Source organism: Lathamus discolor, chromosome Z (assembly GCF_037157495.1).
Source record: "Lathamus discolor isolate bLatDis1 chromosome Z, bLatDis1.hap1, whole genome shotgun sequence".
NCBI classification, from domain to species: Eukaryota; Metazoa; Chordata; class Aves; order Psittaciformes; family Psittacidae; genus Lathamus; species Lathamus discolor.
Window position 1 is genome coordinate 13,140,902 of NC_088909.1, and position 19,893 is coordinate 13,160,794.

General features: G+C 37.6%; 1 protein-coding gene across 1 annotated transcript in view; it reads left to right on the forward strand.

Annotated features, from left to right (window-relative positions):
* Nucleotides 1-19,893, forward strand: part of LOC136005170 (neural-cadherin-like) — a 58,492-nt gene that overhangs the window by 16,542 nt on the left and 22,057 nt on the right. The window contains 15 exon segments of the mRNA XM_065662414.1: nucleotides 2,584-2,726; nucleotides 4,994-5,166; nucleotides 6,725-6,893; nucleotides 7,648-7,818; nucleotides 8,779-8,951; nucleotides 9,997-10,164; nucleotides 10,559-10,808; nucleotides 10,906-11,033; nucleotides 11,880-12,066; nucleotides 12,817-12,960; nucleotides 13,766-14,049; nucleotides 14,572-16,186; nucleotides 17,947-18,040; nucleotides 19,136-19,320; nucleotides 19,521-19,750. Of these exon segments, the coding sequence (XP_065518486.1) occupies nucleotides 2,584-2,726; nucleotides 4,994-5,166; nucleotides 6,725-6,893; nucleotides 7,648-7,818; nucleotides 8,779-8,951; nucleotides 9,997-10,164; nucleotides 10,559-10,808; nucleotides 10,906-11,033; nucleotides 11,880-12,066; nucleotides 12,817-12,960; nucleotides 13,766-14,049; nucleotides 14,572-16,186; nucleotides 17,947-18,040; nucleotides 19,136-19,320; nucleotides 19,521-19,750 (4,114 nt within the window).

Genomic DNA, 19,893 nt, shown 5'->3' on the forward strand with positions numbered 1-19,893 from the left:
TGTATGTAGACAGTCTCTTTGAACAGATCTTGCATGTAAGTTTTTTCCAATAGGTACTGAAAGAGGTGCAGTATTTTCAGATTATACATTTCAAGGGGACTCCACCATCAGCAAAGGAAACTGAGCAGAAAAAGCAGGCAAGTCAGTGTTGTCCTAAGCCTTCATCCAGAGTACATGGTGGAATTTTGCCTTTTAATTACACAATTTAAGCTTAGAGTCAAACTTAGAGACTGGTTTATAATTCTTAAAGAAAAATGTTTCGATGACAGAATCCTAAATGACCACTGAATTATAAAAACAGCAAATAAATGTCAGTGAGTGGAGTCCACTTGATTTTGCTTAGTCCCGTGACCTAAAAACTACTTTTCCACTCCTCCACTTTCTAAAGCATCAGCAAGCATTTTTCTTCCTTTGTTAGGGCTCAGAAGTGCCTGGAGCAATGTCGTAAGTACTATAAACTTGCATTCATGTTAGAGGCTTAGTAATGGAATTCCGAGTCAGCTTCTGCATCAGTCTTCTACTTACTAAAGCTAGAAGTTGCTAAGGACAAAATCCCAGCAGAGATTTCATTGGTGCTAAGCTTATGCTTTAGGTGAACAAAACATCAAGCTTTCTGACAGTCCTTACTTTGTGTGGAAAGAACCTCTGGCTTCAGAATCTTGTCCCTTCCTTTCTTTCCTGAACACTGCTTAGGAGATACAGCTTGGAAAAATTGATCTTTCGTAAATTCTCATTGGATCTCTGTACATTTTCAAACACTAACCCCAATTAAGTGTCTCACTCTCCAGATTATGCCTATTTTTTGTTTATTTTTTTTTAATATTCAGGGTCATTGAATATTTATCTGTTAGTCTTGGATCTGTTTCTAATTTTTTAATCAGAAATGAGTGATAGTATTAAAGATGCTGTAAACATTTCTTAAGCAATTGGAAGCAGAAAACAGTTTAAACAAAGCACCCTGCCAGCTCTTATGTTTAAAGAAGAACATGATTAAAATGAACATTATTTTAAATTACCAAACTGTCACAAGAAGCTTTTCTGTTCCTTATGCAATAATAGCAGGGAAAGTCTTGTACATATGTGTAGATTTGCATTGGAATTGAATTCAGCTCCTGGAATTTGAATTGTCTCAAGTTCTTGTTTAACCGGGTTAACCAGACTTTTGAATTGGCTTTATCTTTCCCATTATGAAAAAAAATCTTGAACCCAAAGGTGAAATACAGACAGAACTTAGTTGAAGTTTTCTGTGAAATAGATTCATCATGAAGACTTGTCAATTAGGGCCTGTTGAGAGGCTGGTTTGCAATTACTGCAGTGCTCTGTGGCAGGCTAATACAAATCAAGATGCTGCTGCTGTCCTTCTAGCCCTTTGTTTAAATAGATTTACAGTCCAGCATAAGCTTGTGATTCCTTGCTGTGAGCTTTTTTTCATCACGGTTACTCTTTATCTCAGTTATGAAATGCTGAAGGCTACCACTGTGTTTCATTTTGTCAGTTTTTACTTTCTCCTGTTTAAGAGACCTCTTCTGATAACTTGAACTCTTCTGCTTCTATATTTCATGTTCAAAACTGTGAGAATTACTGTTCAGTTGCTTTCCAGATGCAGAATTAAGACAGTGTCCTGAGGGTTGTGAGTGAATTAAATGAGAATAATTTACTTCTCTTACTTCATTGCATATTAAACTGGGGGAAGAAAAATGCTGTTTCTGCAAAGGTTTTGATGAAAACACACATATCTAGACAACAAAAGCTAAGGGAGAGGTTTTCTGTGCATCCAGTTTCTTCCAATTTTTCTATTCTCAGCATATGGAGAGTGGGTCCACAAGCAAGCACTCTGAACCCAGCAGCACATACGTATTTTATCTGTATCTTTGGATACAGCCAGCTGTAGTTCATTCTTACGGCTGAGCAATGGCATATCTGTTGCGGACCAGCCTCTAGTATGCTTTAGTCTGGCCTGTGCTCAATCCAGTGAGATATAATAATAAATATCTGGGACTTCCTTAAGCAGGGGGCTTTTCTACTCTGGAGAGCTTAGGCTGATAATGCCTCTTAAGAGCTTACAATGTCACTGATGTGTCTGGACTTGAGCTTTTTGCAAAACTGATGTTGCACACACATCACCCAGATCTGATTCTCATCTTAGTCATGCTGGTGCAAAGAAGAATTTTGAGAATTTGTGTCAGAAAATGTGCTGTGATGAGCAATGCTTTAATTTGGCAAATGTTTGCTTTGATTCTGTGAATCAGGAAGCTCATATTTTTAAATTAAACTAAAAAAGCGAATTCTGCATTTAGCACCAATGTTGTTGCAAAGCTGAGTTTCAGAGCTTCAGTACTGCTGAAAGTTTGCAGTGGAAAGCTGTGGGAGGTAACAACAGAAAGACATGGCTGGTTGGACAGATCATCAATACAGACATTTCACTGGTTAACAGGAGCATCCTGTGAGTGTAATTGTATTCATAAATTACAAATCTCTGCAGTACCCTTTGCACATGTAGTCAGTAGGTGGTGTAAAGCACTGTTCTGTAATATTATTTACTGTCTAAATTAATAAATATGTCATACTCATTTCTTTTAACAGCTACAGGAGCTTTGTTTCTGAAGATGCGGTCCCAAACACATTGATTGCTACAGTTAATGCCATTGACCCTGATGGAGATGGTGTGACATACAGTATTCTCTCTGGGAATCAAAAAGGAAACTTTGTTATTGACCCTAAGAAAGGTAGTAATATATTAGCTCTTTGCTGTTGCAGTTATAATGTTGATTCTGAGCTGGTGCAGCTTGAATTTGGTCTTCATTTGGTGGCAGTTATAAAAGCTGAATAGCATATTCTATTTTTGAAGCTCATACCTAATTTTAAAAAGTGCAGGGAAAATATAAACTTGCTCTAGACTCTCTTGTAATGTTAAAAAAAATCATTTTCATAAAAGCTTTATATCTTGCCTATCTTACTTGTTCATTGTTTGCTTTTGATCAGTAGCTTAGTAGAGAACATTATTCTAGGTAGCAAGTAACTTAATAGAGAGTGTTATTATTGGTAATGGTGTGGCATTCCAAATGTCAAACAAGGATAGGATGTGAGTTACATTTAAACTAGGAAAGTAGTTTCAAAATTGCATTATTCGCATGGGCTATATTATTTAGCCAAGAATACTGCATGCATGAGATAAAAATATATGTGTGGAGAATGCTTCGTGGTTTAAGTAATTTGTTCTGAAATAGCAGATTTTACATCTTTTAACATTTTTCTCAGCACTTGATTCAAAACCCAAACTCAAAAATCACACAAAATCAGTGTCCTTATTAAAAGAAAAAAATAAGAAATGCATAAACACACATTACCTGAGCAGGATGGCACATGCCTTTAGATTACTAGGGTTTGTTTGCTGATGATTGCTTGAAAAAAACAGAAGACGATGTTTTGAGATAGAAATAGTCCTACAAATTGAAATCGCAATGAAGGACCGAAGTACCTTAATTAACTTCATTTAAACTACTTTATATATAACCTGTTTTGACCTGCAATCAAAATCAGACCTTCTGCTTTTCAAAGCATAAGTGTTAAATATATAGGCAGGAGTAAGCTGCCCTATGTTATTCCTCCTTTATTTCATAGTGTTCACTTAGCAGGAGATGTTAATTTCAGTGCAGGTCATGTTTCTGCAGTATTCATGTTAGATTCAAAAATGTTCCCAAAAATGCGGTCCGCAGGTAATTTTCAAGTGTTGAAACATGATCGTGAATTTATTGAGAGCTCTTTTTATCCTTTCTGAGTTAAAACTAGAATTGTAGGTTCCATGAGTTAAATTTCTAATGGTATTTTGGCACCTGAAGGAACAATGGTTTTAAAAGTGTCTAATTGCCGTGGGGGTGTAGTATATCTGATCCTCCTGAATATCTGTATTGTAAGTGCACAATGAATCTTAACATTTGTTTGAGAGCATCTCTTGGGGTTAGCTCCATAGTTTTAATATAATCATGTATATATACCTTTATACTTTTTTACCAATTAATTTTTATAGTCTTTAAACCTTAATTTTAGAAGCATCATCATTTTTTGGCTTTTGTTGCCTTATAAACCAATAAAAGTTATACAGTGGCTTGTAGCATTTTCTTCTCAGAAATGATGTCAAGGGAATAGTCTGTACCCGCTTGCTGCAGAAATGCCTAGGTAAAGTGGAGATCTGTCAAACATAAGTGCTGCAGCTAAAACAAGACATTTGCAAGCAAATTGAGTGACATTGATGCTGTGACAATACTGTTGTAATGACAGTTGCTGTTATGCCTGATGAACAGAGGTGATTGATGGATGATAGAGCAAAGCGATAACAGCTTGTTACTGCATGGTCCCAGATAGCTATAGTCTCTTATTTTGTAGCAAGTCTTTCATACATCTTTCTCTGACAGCGCCTTTGTGTCCCACCCATCATTTGGGTGACTTGGGAGAACAGCAGAACACAGGTTTCTGAGAATATGCCTATAGGGATAAATGCTGCTGTGCTTGTGCTGCAGGAAGGTAAACTTGAGCTAGTTTGTTTATATAAGCTACAGCAGTAGATGCGGTGCCACATGCTTCAGTAATGATACAGGAAGACAGGCAGACTCACTAATGGGGCAGGCACAGGTAAAACACAAGTCTGACACAATGTTTTTCTGTATTCTTGTTTTGCTCTTTTTCTGCATTCTTGTTTTGCTCTTTTTCTGCATGAGATACACAAAAGCTAATATGGGCAGGTCAGCTGAGTTGTAGCTGTCATCTCATTTAGCTCTGTAGACAAACCTGCAGACAAACCTGGTGAGCTGTCTTAATTCTGTGCTCATATCAGGAGGCACTAAAAATACCATGGTTAAAGTGAACTGTAGCAGCCTTATGGCTTATTGATGTATAGGTAAACCAGAGTGGTTTGTTGTGGTGCTTACTTCTGAAAATAACTGTAATTGGTTAACACAGTAAAAACTTAAACCCCAACAACCTATTGTTTTTACAGGGCTAGTTAGACTTCGTTCAAGTCCATTTCCAGAGCTGCAAGGAACAGAATATGTACTTAATGTCACAGCTACTGATGATAATGCCTCTGGAGGGCCCCATTCTCTTACAAGTACTGCCCAGGTTGTTGTGAAAATTGATGATGTCAACAATAACAAACCTGTCTTTCAGAAGGTAAATATATGAGGGTTATCATTTGTATTAGACTGTGTGGTAAATGCTTAAGACTGTGTTGTTGCTACAAGTGATGCAGCAGCTGAGCTATTCAAGAAGCGGTCACTTCCATCTCTCTTGGAGGCCTGATGCCACTGCCTTCTGCATCTTTCCCATCCCTCTCCTAAGATGTACAGGGTTTGTTCTCTTGTGGCAGAATAGGTCCTGTGAGCATTGTCTTTTCCGTGAACCACATCTCATCTCTGGCATTTTAGAAGATGAAGTTGAGTGAATAACTTTTGGACTCATGATCAGTGTGACATGTGAGGAGGAATGGATAGGTATAGCTGTACAGGTATAGGTATACCTATGCAGTGGACTTGTTCTAGAATATTCCAAAACGCCTCTTTAAATTACTGTCATGGTTTAAGCCCAGCCACGCAGCTTGTTCACTCATTCCACCCCTTCCTCCCTCAGCTCCCGGAGGGATGGGGAGGAGAATTGAAAGAATGTAACTCCCAGGGGTTGAGATAAGAACAGTCCAGTAGCTAAGGTATAACACAAATCACTGCTGCTACCACCAGTAATAATAATGATAAGGGAAATAACGAGGGGAGAGAATACAACTGCTCACCACTCGCCAACCGATACCCAGCCTGACCCCGGCAGTGATCTGTCCCTTCCGGATAACTGCCACAGTTTATATACTGGGCATGATGTGCTGTGGTACAGAATACCCCTTTGACTAGTTTGGGTCAGGTGTCCTGTCTCTGCCTCCTCCCGACTTCCCCTTCTCCCTGGCAGAGCATGAGACTCAGAAAGTCCTTGGTCAGAGTAAACATTACTGAGCAGCAACTGAAAACATCGGTGTTATCAGTGCTGTTCCCAGGCTGAAAGTCAAAACCACAGCACTGCACCAGCTACTGAGAAGGAGAAAAATGACTGCTACTGCTGAACCCAGGACAATTACATAGGCTTCTTTTGATGATTGTATGTCTGGAACTGATGAAAAAGATAAAAGCACACTTTTATTCTTCTCCTAAGTACTGAAAATAAATGCTTACATAAGCTTTCAGAATGCTGATTCATATTAAAGATTTGTTGTCTAAAAATTAAGTTGGATGCTGATGGACAGTGTTACATATTTTGAAAAGTCAGTGACTATCAGTGTTACTCTTGGGAATTCTCAGTAATCTGTGCTTGACAAAGTTACTTTTTGTAGAAATCCCTTTTTGAGCAAAGCCATTCTGTAGGCTGGGCAAGTGTATCCCCTCTTTTTTTTTAAAGTTTTTTGCTGATACAGAGAAATATTTGCTTTTGGAAATTAACTGTACCTTTTTGTTAAAGTATTTTCATTATTTGGAGATGCTCATTGGCCTCATGTTGTGTGTTGCAACTGCAAAATAGCAACTGAAGTCTGTAAATAAGTCACAGTACAGGTAAAACATTCCTATCAGTGAATATGAGTGAAAGTGTCGCTAAAACTTTTTCCTTCTCTGCCATCCCGTATCTTTAAATCAAACAGCATGGTAAGTCCTTGGGTTTTTTTTGTTGTTTTTTTTTCCCTTCCTTCTTTTAGTGTCAGTATTACCAGGAACATGCTTTTGTACTGGAAAACCAGCCTTCAGGGACAGTTGTACTGCAGGTTGAAGCTACTGATGGTGATGAAGGAGCCAATGGTCTAGTGAAATATGGCTTGGTGCAGAGAGGTGGTGTCCTGCCAGCATTTAGTGTTCATCCTGACACAGGTAAAGCAAGTAACAGAACTGATACCAGCATATAGAAACCACTTTCTTACACTGATGGAAAAAAACCCTTAAATAAAATCATACTTCATGTTTTTTTCATTTAGTTTTTTGATAGCAGACAAAATAGAAACTGCATTAACTGCATGAACAGATACGCTATGAAACCAGAAGTGTCCTACATGTTCAGGACTGAACTAGAAGGAATGTTTTTTCTGAAATGTGGAAGTTCTGCTGTGTGAAGTAATGACTTGTCTATTTTTTGTAACTGGATTTAAAAGAACCACCATATTTTAAGTGCACATTATATTGCAACATTGCTAAAGGCATAGAAATGATTTACCTAAATGACAGCAGTCTTACAAATAGAAAGAGACTAACTCTTGGAAGGCCAAAACTAAACTGAGGATCAACTTGCGGAGAATGAAAGACATGCAGCATGCCTTTATCCTGTCCTTATTACTCTTTGAAAGAAATATTTTGTTTATAATCTCATTCTCTTAGTTTGGTACTTGACCTCCATTTTCTAAATTTAAGTTCAGTTGTGTGTAGATGTAAGTGTACATGAAGTTTATATCTGCCTGAGCCAGGACATTGTAAGCTGTTGAAACAGTTAAATCTTGTTTGGATCCTTGAACCTGAAGCTCACATTGTAGGTTGTGTTTCATTGTATGTGTTTCATTGTATGATGGGCAAATAAGCATCCAAGTACAGTATGTACAGTATTTTAACTCTCTGGTATTTAATGTGTTTTCAGGTGTTCTGACAACTGTTCAAGTATTTGATCGAGAAAAGCAAAGGGAATATCCTATCACTGTGACAGCAACAGATCAGGCAATGGAGCCACTCATTGGAATATGTCAAATAAATATTATCATCCTGGACCAAAATGACAATGATCCGAGATTTGAAAACACCCATTATGAATGTAATTGAGAATCACTGGATAGCGTTTCAGTGCCCTGAGTGTGAGCTTACCTGATGTGTTGTCTTTCCTGGCAGTAGATCACATGTCCAATTAGGTGATTGCAAGCAGGGATGCGCCTACCTTGATTGTAACTCTGTGTAATGTGCAGTGTAACAAGCAGAGTCTTGATTCGTGAGTGTCATTATGGGAAAATTCCTTGTAACAATAGCCATGTCAGTACCTTTCCTTACCTGCATATACTGAGCGTCTGTGGTACCACATAGAGATGCGAAAGTTGCAGTGAGAGCATGAGTGTGCAGCGCTGAACAATAACTGTATCTTTTGTTTTCTGTTTTATAGATTTTGTAATAACTTTTGATTATATACTTTTTCCATTTGAATTTTGTAATTCTTCATTGTTTGTTGTTTTACCTTACCTTCTGGTTCCTCAAAAACTCCCTTCCTGTTTATGGATGAACACCCAGAGGCATGTATAAATATTCATAAACAAATGAAGACTTGTAATTCTCAGTTTCTTATACTAACTGAAGGAGAAATTGACTTGAATTATCAGTCTTCTCAGTTAGTATAACTAACTCATTTATAGTTGTACCAAGTTCTAGAAAGTAGGACCTTTTCTTCTAGCTTTATGTAATAAATGAATGTTCCATTTATGTATGTTTCATACAGAGCAAATAGTGTCTTAGTAAAAATACAAGAACTAAAGAAAGTAGTATCTTATAAGAAATAAGAATTTCAGGTTATCAGTGTGGCAATAAGAAGTTCAGATGCGATCCATAGCTCTGGAGTGACAGCAGCACTTCAAAATACTCAGTTGAATTCTTATTGCCATTGTTTCAAGGAAGATAAAGTTATAGCTTCGATACATGAGTACTTTAGTATTTCTTCATTTCTTAGTAAGATGTTCATGGTACTTCAGTGAATTAATGATCAGTTTGAAATATCCTTTCCTTACATTAGATTTCCTAAGAGAAGACACAAGAGTTGGTACCAGCTTTCTTCGTGTTGCAGCCCATGATGATGACTACAGCTCCAATGCTGCCATTACGTATTCAATAGCAAATGAAGAACCAAATTATTTACAGATTAATCCTACTACAGGCTGGGTGTTTGTGAACCAACCCATATCTCAGGTATGGTGCTTGCTTTCCTTTTTAACCTGTCTATTTCAATATTACATAGGACAGACTCAGGTTATGAGTTTGTGTTACCTCTTTACATCAAAGGATCAATATGTTATGTTTAAATTAAACATGAGTCTAAGGCTTTTAGCTAATGAGTTCATTGACTGCAAATTGGAATGTTAGCAAGCCTTGCTTTCAGCTGGGAAAGTAGCACCTGACAGCATTGCCTCTGAGAACTTGTTCTTCCCATTTCATTAGCTTTGACATAGTAATACCAAGGACCCAAGGGCTGAGACCATAAGCAGGGGAGCAAGAACCTGGGTGTAGGACTTCACTGTGTTAACAGCCAATGCGTTAAGACACAAACCTGACTCTAAAGGGTGTTAAACTTTGCTTCTGATACAGAATCCCAACTTGATTCATGTTAGTCATGGTGAACTAAGCTGTCCCTTAGAAAGGTTAAAGGCATAATGAATGCAATTGTTGCATGTAGATACCTAACATTTATCAGTTTCATCTGTTTCTAAATACCTACATAAGCAGTTTGATACTTTCAGAGTTGCAATTTGCTTTGAAATGAAAATATTGTTGTAGATGTCAATCTTTAAATAGCTATTTTTAATGTAGAGATTTAACTCCTAAGTTACTGACACATAAAATTTTGGTGAAGATGTACCCTTTTAACATATTTTCTTTATTGAATCCAAGAACCTTTCAGACATAATAACAAAAACTGTTGACAGGTATGCATAAGAACTCAGGGGCTTCACAAAGTGCGTCTTTATTTGTTTGTTGTCAACTTTGTGTGAAATTTGCTAAGGTTTATTGAGACAAATAGCAACATTTTCCAGCAACCTTAAGTAAAGCAAAGAGCAGAATTTTCAGCAACCTTGCACCTACTTCATATTCTGAGCTTTGTATATTACAGTTGTGGATGATTTTGTACTGTGCAGGTTTTTTAAAGTGTGCCTTTAATTTTATGTCATTATTTTGAAAAAAAACACCCAAACCCAAACTCACTGGAGCCCTGATCAAAACCTTTTTTACTGTTCAGAGGTCATCTATAATTCGAGAGATTATTGCTACAGATGGAGGTAATAGGAGCAGTAAGGTTGACCTTGCAGTAGCTATTACCAGTGCAAAAACCCAGCCTCCACAGTGGGAAAGAGACAGCTATGAAGTTGTTATTCCAGAGAACATAACGCGAGATGCATCAATTTTGGTAAGGTTGGAACAGATTTGTTTGTCTGCCTGTATCTCTAAGGCTATAGAGTAACTTAACGCCGCTTATTTGTTTCTGTGTTACCTGATGTGATTATTTGGCTTAAAGTACTTAGAGTTGTTCAGCTTCATTGTTTGTAATGAGTAATCAGAACAGCTTTATGAAGTAAGTCTAGAATACATATTTTTAAGACAAAAGCATGAGCAACCAAGCACATAATGACTGGTAACCTTTGGCTGCAGCTGTTTGCAGCCTGGAGAGGTTCAGGCAGGGTTAAGATTTGGTATCAGGAAATGCTTGTCATTTTCAGCTGAGAGCTAATGATTTGGGAGAGTCAGTGCACAAAAGCTTTTTGGAATGTTGCTGTACTTATGAAACTTTCTGAACCGTGCAGACAATCAAAGCAACTTCTCCCCTTGGTGATCACCGTGTGACTTACAGCTTAGAAGAGGGACTTGTTCCGGAGACCAACATGCTGGTTCATTTCTACCTGACTCCAAACAGACATGATGGTTCTGCTTCAATCCTGGTAGCCGAGCCACTAGATTATGAAACAACAAAGAGCTTTCTGCTGAGGGTTCGAGCACAGACTGTTGCTGCAGTTCCTCTGGCAGCATTCACTACAATCTATATTAGTGTAACAGGTTTGTAAGCTTTGCAGTGATGTTATAGTAAAATCATAGTACTTTTGTTTCTTTAAAGTTTTATACTTCTCCTTATGCATTCTTTTGGATGTTTTAGATGTCAATGATAATGTCCCATTCTTCACTTCACCTATTTATGAAGCCTTGGTAACAGAAGGAGCTGGTGTGGGGACATTTGTTACTCAGGTGTCTGCCATCGACCTTGACCTTGGTCAGAATGGGGAGGTAAGCAAGTAGTGGTCTACATCTCCTGAGACAAAAGGTATGGAATAACTTCTATGTGAACAACAGCTAAATAGACTACAAATCTTCAACATAGAAAAGGGATGACTAATAGGGAAACGTGAGATGAAATGAAGTCATTAATAACATGTTTCTCTGTCTTGCCCTGTGAAAAATGTCATTAAACCTAGTAGGTGTGAGACATAACAAAATACATTTATGCCATCTGTAGTTCAGGTGAAAAACTTGCTGTAGAATGCTTTCATTTGGAAAGGTCTTCATAGACCTAAAATGTGATTGGATAAATTCATAGAAGAAAAAAAATGTGTCAAAAGCTTCTGTGAGTTGTAAATCATTGGGAGTAATGAAAATTGAGTCCTTAGAAAATATGTCAACACCAAAAGTAGATGTATCAGTTACTGATTTTTAAAAATGGAAAGTAGTTGCATCCTTCGAACAAGAATGCAAGCAGAAGACAAGAACACAATAAGATATAAATGAGACTAGAATATGGTCCATGATACTGAGCAAGCACGAATGCAGCTCACCTGTGGCTATTCTGTTACTGCCTGGGATTGTTAGCTGAGTTTGGGTGCTGTTGCGCAAGCACTTTGCAAATGTGAACTTGGGAACTGATTAGACAAGGTGAATTTATTGCCTTTACAGATTGGCTGTCAGCGTGCGAGGAAGTTAATTGACTTCAAACTTGACTGCTCAAACTGGCAGCTTTACCTAGCTTTCTTGGCCCTGATTAAGTTCTCAAACACAAGACTGTTCTTCCTCTCTTTAAGTACTTGTCAACTATCCAACAAAAGGAAAGTATATAGTAACTTTTTTTTAATCCTTTAGATAACTTACTCCATGTTACATGACAGTAGCAGAGACTACACATATTTTCGCTTGGACTCACAGACAGGCTCAATATACACTGCCTCAGTGTTTGATAGAGAGAAGAAAGTGTCCTATCTTCTAGAAGTCGAATCAGTAGATGGCTCTGAGTCAGCTCGACCTGGAAAACATGGGAAGCCAAACTCTGGTAAGAGACAGATGTCTGTGACAGGGATGATTTTACCTGGATTCATCTCTGAAAACAGAAGCTTGAAATGCAAGATTCATTGCCCTTTTTTCAAGTGTACTTGTGAAAGAGTGTCCATTGTTGTGGTTTTAGGTTAGTTCTGGTTTTCTTTTTTTATTGTTTGTGCAGCAGTTGTGTCGGAGCTGGAAGAGGTTTTTTATATGATGAGCAAGTAAGTTTTTTGTTCTGGAATTAAAACTAGGGCTTCATAGATAGAGTTTACAGAGTATTTCCCAGCTGGTAAAGATGCACCCATTATCTTTAGGAGATAGATCTTTGGGTAGTAAAAGTGTTTCTCAAAGCACTGCGTAAGGTACTGTGTTCAGTCTAAAGTAGTTATGAAGTATGAAGCAGGAAAGTTCAAGGTAGGGAATCCCATTCTTAGTTGATGGCTGTGCTTAAAGACAGACTTAAAATTCAGCTTTTGTGGCTTCAGGACAAAAAGTTATGACTAAAAACTGTACAATTGCCATATTAGGCATCAATTATTCACATATTATCTGTTTAAACATATTGGATGCGACATTCATTTGATATCCAAGTGCTTTTGAGTAATGTTGGTATATATATGGCCCACAACCCTAAGGGTTTGTTTCTGTATTGTCTGCATATTCATCTTCATTTAGTGTGTGTCTGGACAGCTTAAGGAATTGTAGCTGACAGACATGGCACAGATGAGTATTTTAATCTCTTGTTTTCTTGCCTCTCTAGACACTGCCTATGTGTGCATTTTTATCAGTGATGTGAATGATAACAAGCCTGTGTTCACTCAGAGTGTCTATGAAGTAAATGTGGATGAAGACCAGGATGTGGGCTCAACTATCATTACAGTCAGTGCTACTGATGAAGATGAAGGTGAAGTACTGGAATTCGCAATAGCTGTGTCTAAAATATTAATGAGTTAATTTCAGCACACCAAGACATAGTTAGTGGTGTTAGAAAGGAAAATGTCTTTTTGTCTCTAGATTTTTAAATTTTAAGTGTGAACTGATTGGGCATGAACATTAGTTCATAATGGAGCTGTGAGGCAGAAGCCAAATAACTCTTATTTCAGGCGGCAAAGCATTAATGTGGGATGATGGGGAATAATTTCTGTGCCAGCAAATACAAATTTATAATAGATCATATAATTTTCTTATAAATGGGCACCAATAAAAGTGTCGTGGTTAACTAGAACAAATCAGACTTTATTTCAGTGGGATTCATTTGCTTTCTCTATAGACAGTATATTTGTATTCTCTTTCTTTTTTTTCTTTGTATGCATTCTCATACTTGAGTCTAGACATCCTAGAATGAGTCCTGAATGGTTCTATGGTATGAAGTATTTGATGATAACTCACTATTACATGCTGGGTGTTAGCAAGTAAGAATTTGTCTTTTTGGTCCCATAGCCTTGGCCAGTCATATTGATCCTTCAGTGAATTTGAGGGATCATAAGTAAAAGCAGAATTAATACTTCATTGCAAAGACACAAATTACAGTTGGACATAGCAGAATTGAAAATGCTGGTAAGTAATCTGACATAGCTGCATGTTTTAAAAGACCACAAAGCTGTAATACCAAAAAATAAGTTCTTGTATGATTTGTACTTCCTCTTAACATCCCATGTTTCATCTGCTTCAAGAAATGTGTGTTTTCTGACGCTGTTGGTAATTGACAGGAACAAATGCTAAATTACGGTATCAGATCATATCTGGGAACACAGGAGGAGTCCTTGGTGTAAAATCAGAAACAGGAGCCATTTTTATTGCCCAACCACTGGATTATGAAGAAACAAAAATGTATGAGATTTGCATGTTGGCCTCTGATGGGAAATGGGAAGACTATGCAGTTATCATCATCAATGTCATGAATAAAAATGATGAGATTCCAGTTTTCTCTATCAGTGAATACTATGGAAGTATAATTGAGGAACTGGATGGATTACCAGTCTTTGTACTTCAGGTAGTACATACATAGATTATAATATTTCGGTGAAAGAGCACAGATTACTAGGGTAAAATTGCATTAATAATCCAAAACAGATATATTAATGAAATTTAGTTTCACTGAGGTTTTTCGTTCGTCAGTGGAAGAAGAGAAATGGATTTTAATGGAAAAATAATTACAAGGATATTAAGTAGAATAAGCAGGATGGCTCAAAATCCTAAAAAGTGACCCAAAAATCTAAATCATTAACGTTTTAAAATAGCTATCAGAATAGCATAGTCAAATCACCTCTAAAAAGATGAAAAATAAAATATGATTTTAGTATTAGAATATCTACCTTCTTATTGTGGTACAAAGCACATTTACCTACCTGGATTGTCCCTCAGCCACCTTTCATTTGCCAGTCTTCTGGCATGCACATACTAATAACATATTACCTACTTTTGATTGGACTCCGTCAGACTGTAGGAGCATGTAGGATATGGTGCAATATTTATGTATTTTATTTCCATGTCCTTGTTTTCAAAACTTTTGTAGGTTATGGCAAATGATCCCGATAGTGATGTGGATGAAGCAGATTTGAGATACTCATTGCATGGGCATGGCGCAGCTGGTATTTTCACAATAGATGAGAGAACGGGTAGCATTTACTCCAACAAGATACTGGATCGGGAAGAGAGAGCCCTGTGGAGATTTGTTGTATTGGCTACGGATGAAGGTGGAGGAGGACTTACAGGATTTGCTGATGTAATTATTAATGTGTGGGATATAAATGACAATGCACCCATGTTCACATGCATGCCTGATGATTGCAATGGGAATGTCTTTGAAAATTCTCCTGCAGACACGTTAGTCATGGAAATGGGTGCTGTTGATTGTGATGATCCAAATGTAGGTCTTAATGCTGTCCTGACCTACAGGATAACAGAGAATGTAAGAAATGAGTTTGGTGCTGACATGTTTAATATCGACCCCAATACTGGTACAATTTATGTAGCGGGGGGAATGCTAGACAGAGAAAGGACTGAAAATTATTTTCTTACTGTTGAAGCAAGAGACGGAGGAGGGCTAACAGGAACTGGCACTGCCACTGTCTGGATTGCAGACGTCAATGATCACGTACCTAAATTCACAAAAAAGCTGTGGCAGGCAGTAATTCCTGAAAACAGTGCCATCAACACAGAAGTGGTGCAGGTGTGTGCTACAGATGCAGATTTTGGGGAAAATGCTGACTTAATATTCAGTATCATAAGGGGAGACCCAGATCAGAAGTTTTATATTGGGAATGACAAAGAACGGCAGTGTGCCGCTATTCGACTGAAAAAAAAATTGGATTTTGAGAATGCACATGAAAGGCAGTTTAATCTTACTATTGCAGTGGAAGATCTTGATTTTTCTAGTATTGCAGTGTGCCTGATTGAAGTTGAAGACTCTAATGACCACAGCCCAGTTTTCCTTTCCCAGTTTATTCAGACAAGCCCTTTCTTTGAAAACATGCCTGTAGGTACTACAGTAACCACAGTGAGAGCTACAGACAAGGATTCTGGTTTGAATGGGAATATTATATATTCTATACAGTCAGATTCGGATCCTATGAGACAGTTTGCAGTTGACCAATATGGTCATTTGGTTGTGGCAAATACCCTAGACCATGAAGTCATTCAAAAATACAGTTTAATTGTCCAAGCTTCAGATCAAGGGACACCTGCCCGCACTGGAAGCGTTACAGTTCTGATTAACTTGCTTGATGTTAATGACAATGGACCAAAGTTTGAGGCACCATATATGCCTGTAGTTTGGGAAAATATGCTGAAGCCTGAAATAGTGTCAATGAACCATACATCAAGACTGCTGCATGCGTTTGATCCAGACAGTGAGGAAAATGGGCCACCCTTCATGTTTTCATTGCCACCAGATTATCAGAGTTCTTTGGATTTTTCTCTTACTGACAACAGAAATAACACAGCAACTGTAACTGCTTTGAGGTCCTTTGACAGAGAAAAGCAGAAGGTGTTTCATCTGCCAGTAGTTATAACAGATAGTGGGATTCCAGCTATGAGCTCTACAAACACCCTAACTATAACAATTGGTGACGAAAATGACAACTGCCATGAATCTGGCCATAAGGAAGTCTATGTGTACAGTTACAAAGGTAAGTACTATCTGGATATTATATCAGATTCATGAATATAGTACGATTTTAAACATAATTTCTCTCTTGCACTTCTAATTTTTTTTTAATGTTTTACATATTTCAAAACTGAAACTTGAGTTCTGTAAACTAATAAATCAAGTGGAATGAGTAAAGTATATGTGCAGACCCTGGTATGTAAAAGATCATCTCCAGAAAACTGTTAGCTTCAGACAACTATATATTGCATTTGCAGAAAAAGCAGTATTTTTTTTAAACCAATAAAATCTGTTTTCTGGTCACTAGTTTTCACTTACACAAAGGAGAATTTTTTTGTGTGTGAACCCATGACTGGGGAAGCATCTGATGCTGAGAGATCTGGAGCTGAGAATGGCAGAACTGAAGCAACTTTAAGAAATAGAGGGTGATAGATGAGCCCTATCCAGAAATCTCAGAGCAGTCCCACCGCCACTTTGACAGCCACTGTATGGCTGAGCAAGATAGAAGTCCTGAGGAAGGAGGTTTTGTGCTGTCAAGAAAGGATCCAAGAGAAAGCTGGGTTGGTGCTTTTTTAGCTAAAGAATAATCATTGGGAGTCAATAAGTGACTGCTTCCTGGAGCTCGTAGTCTTTGGACTGAAAAAAAGATGATGATGCTGTTCTGGAGTGGTGCATAGCACTGAGTTCATGAAATACTCGCAGGAGAGCTGCTCTGTGATAGCAGCAGCAATACGGTGAGATTTAAGGTTGTAGTGGGAGAGAGCAGAGCAAATACATCCATTACATGAATGCTTTACAGTTTCTCAGAGTATGTAGAGGGTGAACATTTAGATAATACTTTCCAAAAATTGTCTTTAATTATTTTTTTTTCCTAAATTATTTGTAAAAGTTGACCTTAAATAGTCCTGAATAATAGAACTTACTAAGCATGGTTCATTACACCTTTCCCCAAATACTGTCCCATATAGACTTGGGTGTATCTCGGTCATCATTGCATTAGCACAATTAATCATAAATATTAGAGAAGATTAATCTACAGAAGGTATTCTTGCAGTGAGTTATTTTTGCTGAATTCAGTATACCTAAAAGAGAAAAAGATGTGACCAGTTCCTACTGTAGAAATCAGAGAATGAAGTTCCTAGAGTGGATTGGCTCCAGATTTGAGCCTTAAAACATTTCCCATGTTGCTGGATCTTGGCTGTGGAATTAAAAGGTCTTTTTCCCTGGAGTTGCTTCTTTTGCTGTTTTAGAACAGCGGCTTGGATGTTTCACTTCAGTGGCAGCCCACAGGGGTCTGAGTAAAGTGCCAAGACCTGGCACAGCTTGATGGCTTCTTGCCCATTTCCTTTTCTCTGTCCTGGCCTTCTCTCCCAGATGCACCCCATGAGATGCTCTCCCTCTTTTGCTGGATTCCACTTGTGTGACACTGGAAATAATAGAGTGGCAACATTTGGGTGTTAACTTCTGATGTGGTGATTTTTTTAATTTTTTTTTATTTTGTCTGAGAATTGTATATAGAGTTGTATTTATTTATAATTCTGTTGTTGTTTTGTGGTGTTCTCAGCTTTTCTTCTTTCGTGTGACATCCAAGTGTGCTCACGTTTCCAGAACTGGCAGAAATAATATGACAGGCTATGCGTTATTTTAAGAATCTTGGATCATAACCATCATCAAATTGAGCAGGAATCTGAAAATAATAAATGTAGTCATGAATGCAGCAGAATATAAAGTACACTGAAAAGCAGAAATTCAATGCAGATTTATTATAATTTATCTCAACAGGAAAATGGTCAAAAGCAGTGCTTGGGGAAGTGTTTGCACCAGATCAAGATGACTGGGACAATAAAACATTTCTCTCTGAAGGAAAAATGCTGAAGTGAGGATTGTACTTGTGTCAAAATGAGTAATATTTATGCTTCTGTAATTATTTTGCTCACTCTGTATTTCTCTATGTATCGGATGTGCATAAAGCCAGGGTTATTGAGTGTATTAAGGAATGTACCTCTGAATGCTCTTTTTCTTTTTCAATTGGGTAACCAGGTATTAAGAAATTAATGCAGGAAATATTGTTTTCAAGACAATGCAGGATCACACCATGATGCTGATTTTTAGTCAGATGTCATTAATTTATTTGAAAATGTGCATTCTGTAAGATTGGATTTGAAAACGGGCAGAGTTTTTAATACTTGCTTTCAAATGTTAGTGGAATATAAATCCCAGATGTAAAAGTCAGAATGGAATCATTTAATCAAATTTGGAGGGGAATTTGGTCATCTCCTTTAATGGCTATATTTACAATTGCCTGTGAAGACCATGACTCAGATTACTGGAGTTTTTTCTGTTAATGTTGAATTGGATCCCTAATACCTACTTACATATTATTTGTGCATATCATCAAGTGAGATGGCATATAGCATAATCGTATGCTGTTTGAAATACGGAAAATGGACGTGAATATCAGTGTGAATTGTTGTGTCTACTGTGAATAAGAGTTTAAGAGCTTTATGTAGCCCAAAATTGAAGGCTTACTTTCTGTCTGTCAGCTGCCCCTGGGTCTGTTTCCATGTTAAGAGGTTATTGTTCTGCAGTAGTGGTCATGGAATAGTTCCATCATTACTGATTACTGTCCCTTTGAGGTGGCAAATGAAGATGGTATCAGAGATTTCATACAGAGCCTATCCTGTTCCAGATGTATGATTATGCTGTACCCCATGGTTCCACTACGCACTGCTTTCATTCAAGTTTGGGAAAGTCTGGGGATTGGGAGTGGCAGAAACATCTTTTTATAAACTCTACAGACTGTCATTTCTGAATTTAGGTGATTCTGGTTCTTTTCTGCTGTTGTTTGCTAATCCACATAAGTTTTGATCCTATAACCTTCATAGTAACATGAAAGGCCTTCTAAATAATGAATAAAGTAAGTGCTCACTTTTGTTTTATTAAAGGTTCCTAATTAGAGGTTTATGTCTAGGTCTTTCAGATTAAATCAGAAGACTGGTTCTTTGATGATGGTGGATAACACTCCTCAAGGAATGCACAACTTAAAAGTTAGGGTTTCTGACGGAGTTTGTCCTGACGTTATATCTACCGTACAAATCTATGTTGAAGAGCTGGAAAATGAAGCTATACAAAACTCAGCCTCTGTGCATCTGGCAGGTTAGTATTATTTGCTGGTGACAGTTGTTAGTATTATTTGCTGCTTCTATAACTGAATGTTTATATGGTGTAGGTGGTGTTATGTCAATACTTAATTTACTTATCACCATAGGGAACTTCCCAGTATGTTTCAGTATTGTTAAGTAAGAAATTGAGAAACTAACCTGTGGTCTCCTGGCATTTCATGTTTTCAAACTCAGATATCACAGCAGAGGAGTTCATAAGGAGAGATGAACAAGGCAAAACGAGACATGGCAAGTTCAAGGAATTACTAGCAAAGATTTTACTCACTAAGTCCAATGATGTTATGGTCTTCAGTGTGATGAACATTGATGGAAAACAGATAGATGTAAGATTTGCAGTCCGTGATGGCTCAGCATATCACAGACCTGAGAAACTGCATGCGGAGATGGCGGCGTTTAAAAACGAGGTATATTCTCTAGGGTTATTGTGTGTCTGTCTAATTCACCCAGATACTGAGTGTGTGGGATGCATATCCCAAACCTCAATGGAAGAATATGCTACATCTACAGCTAAGGGGCTTTTTTCTTCAGTCAGGACAAAACCACTTCT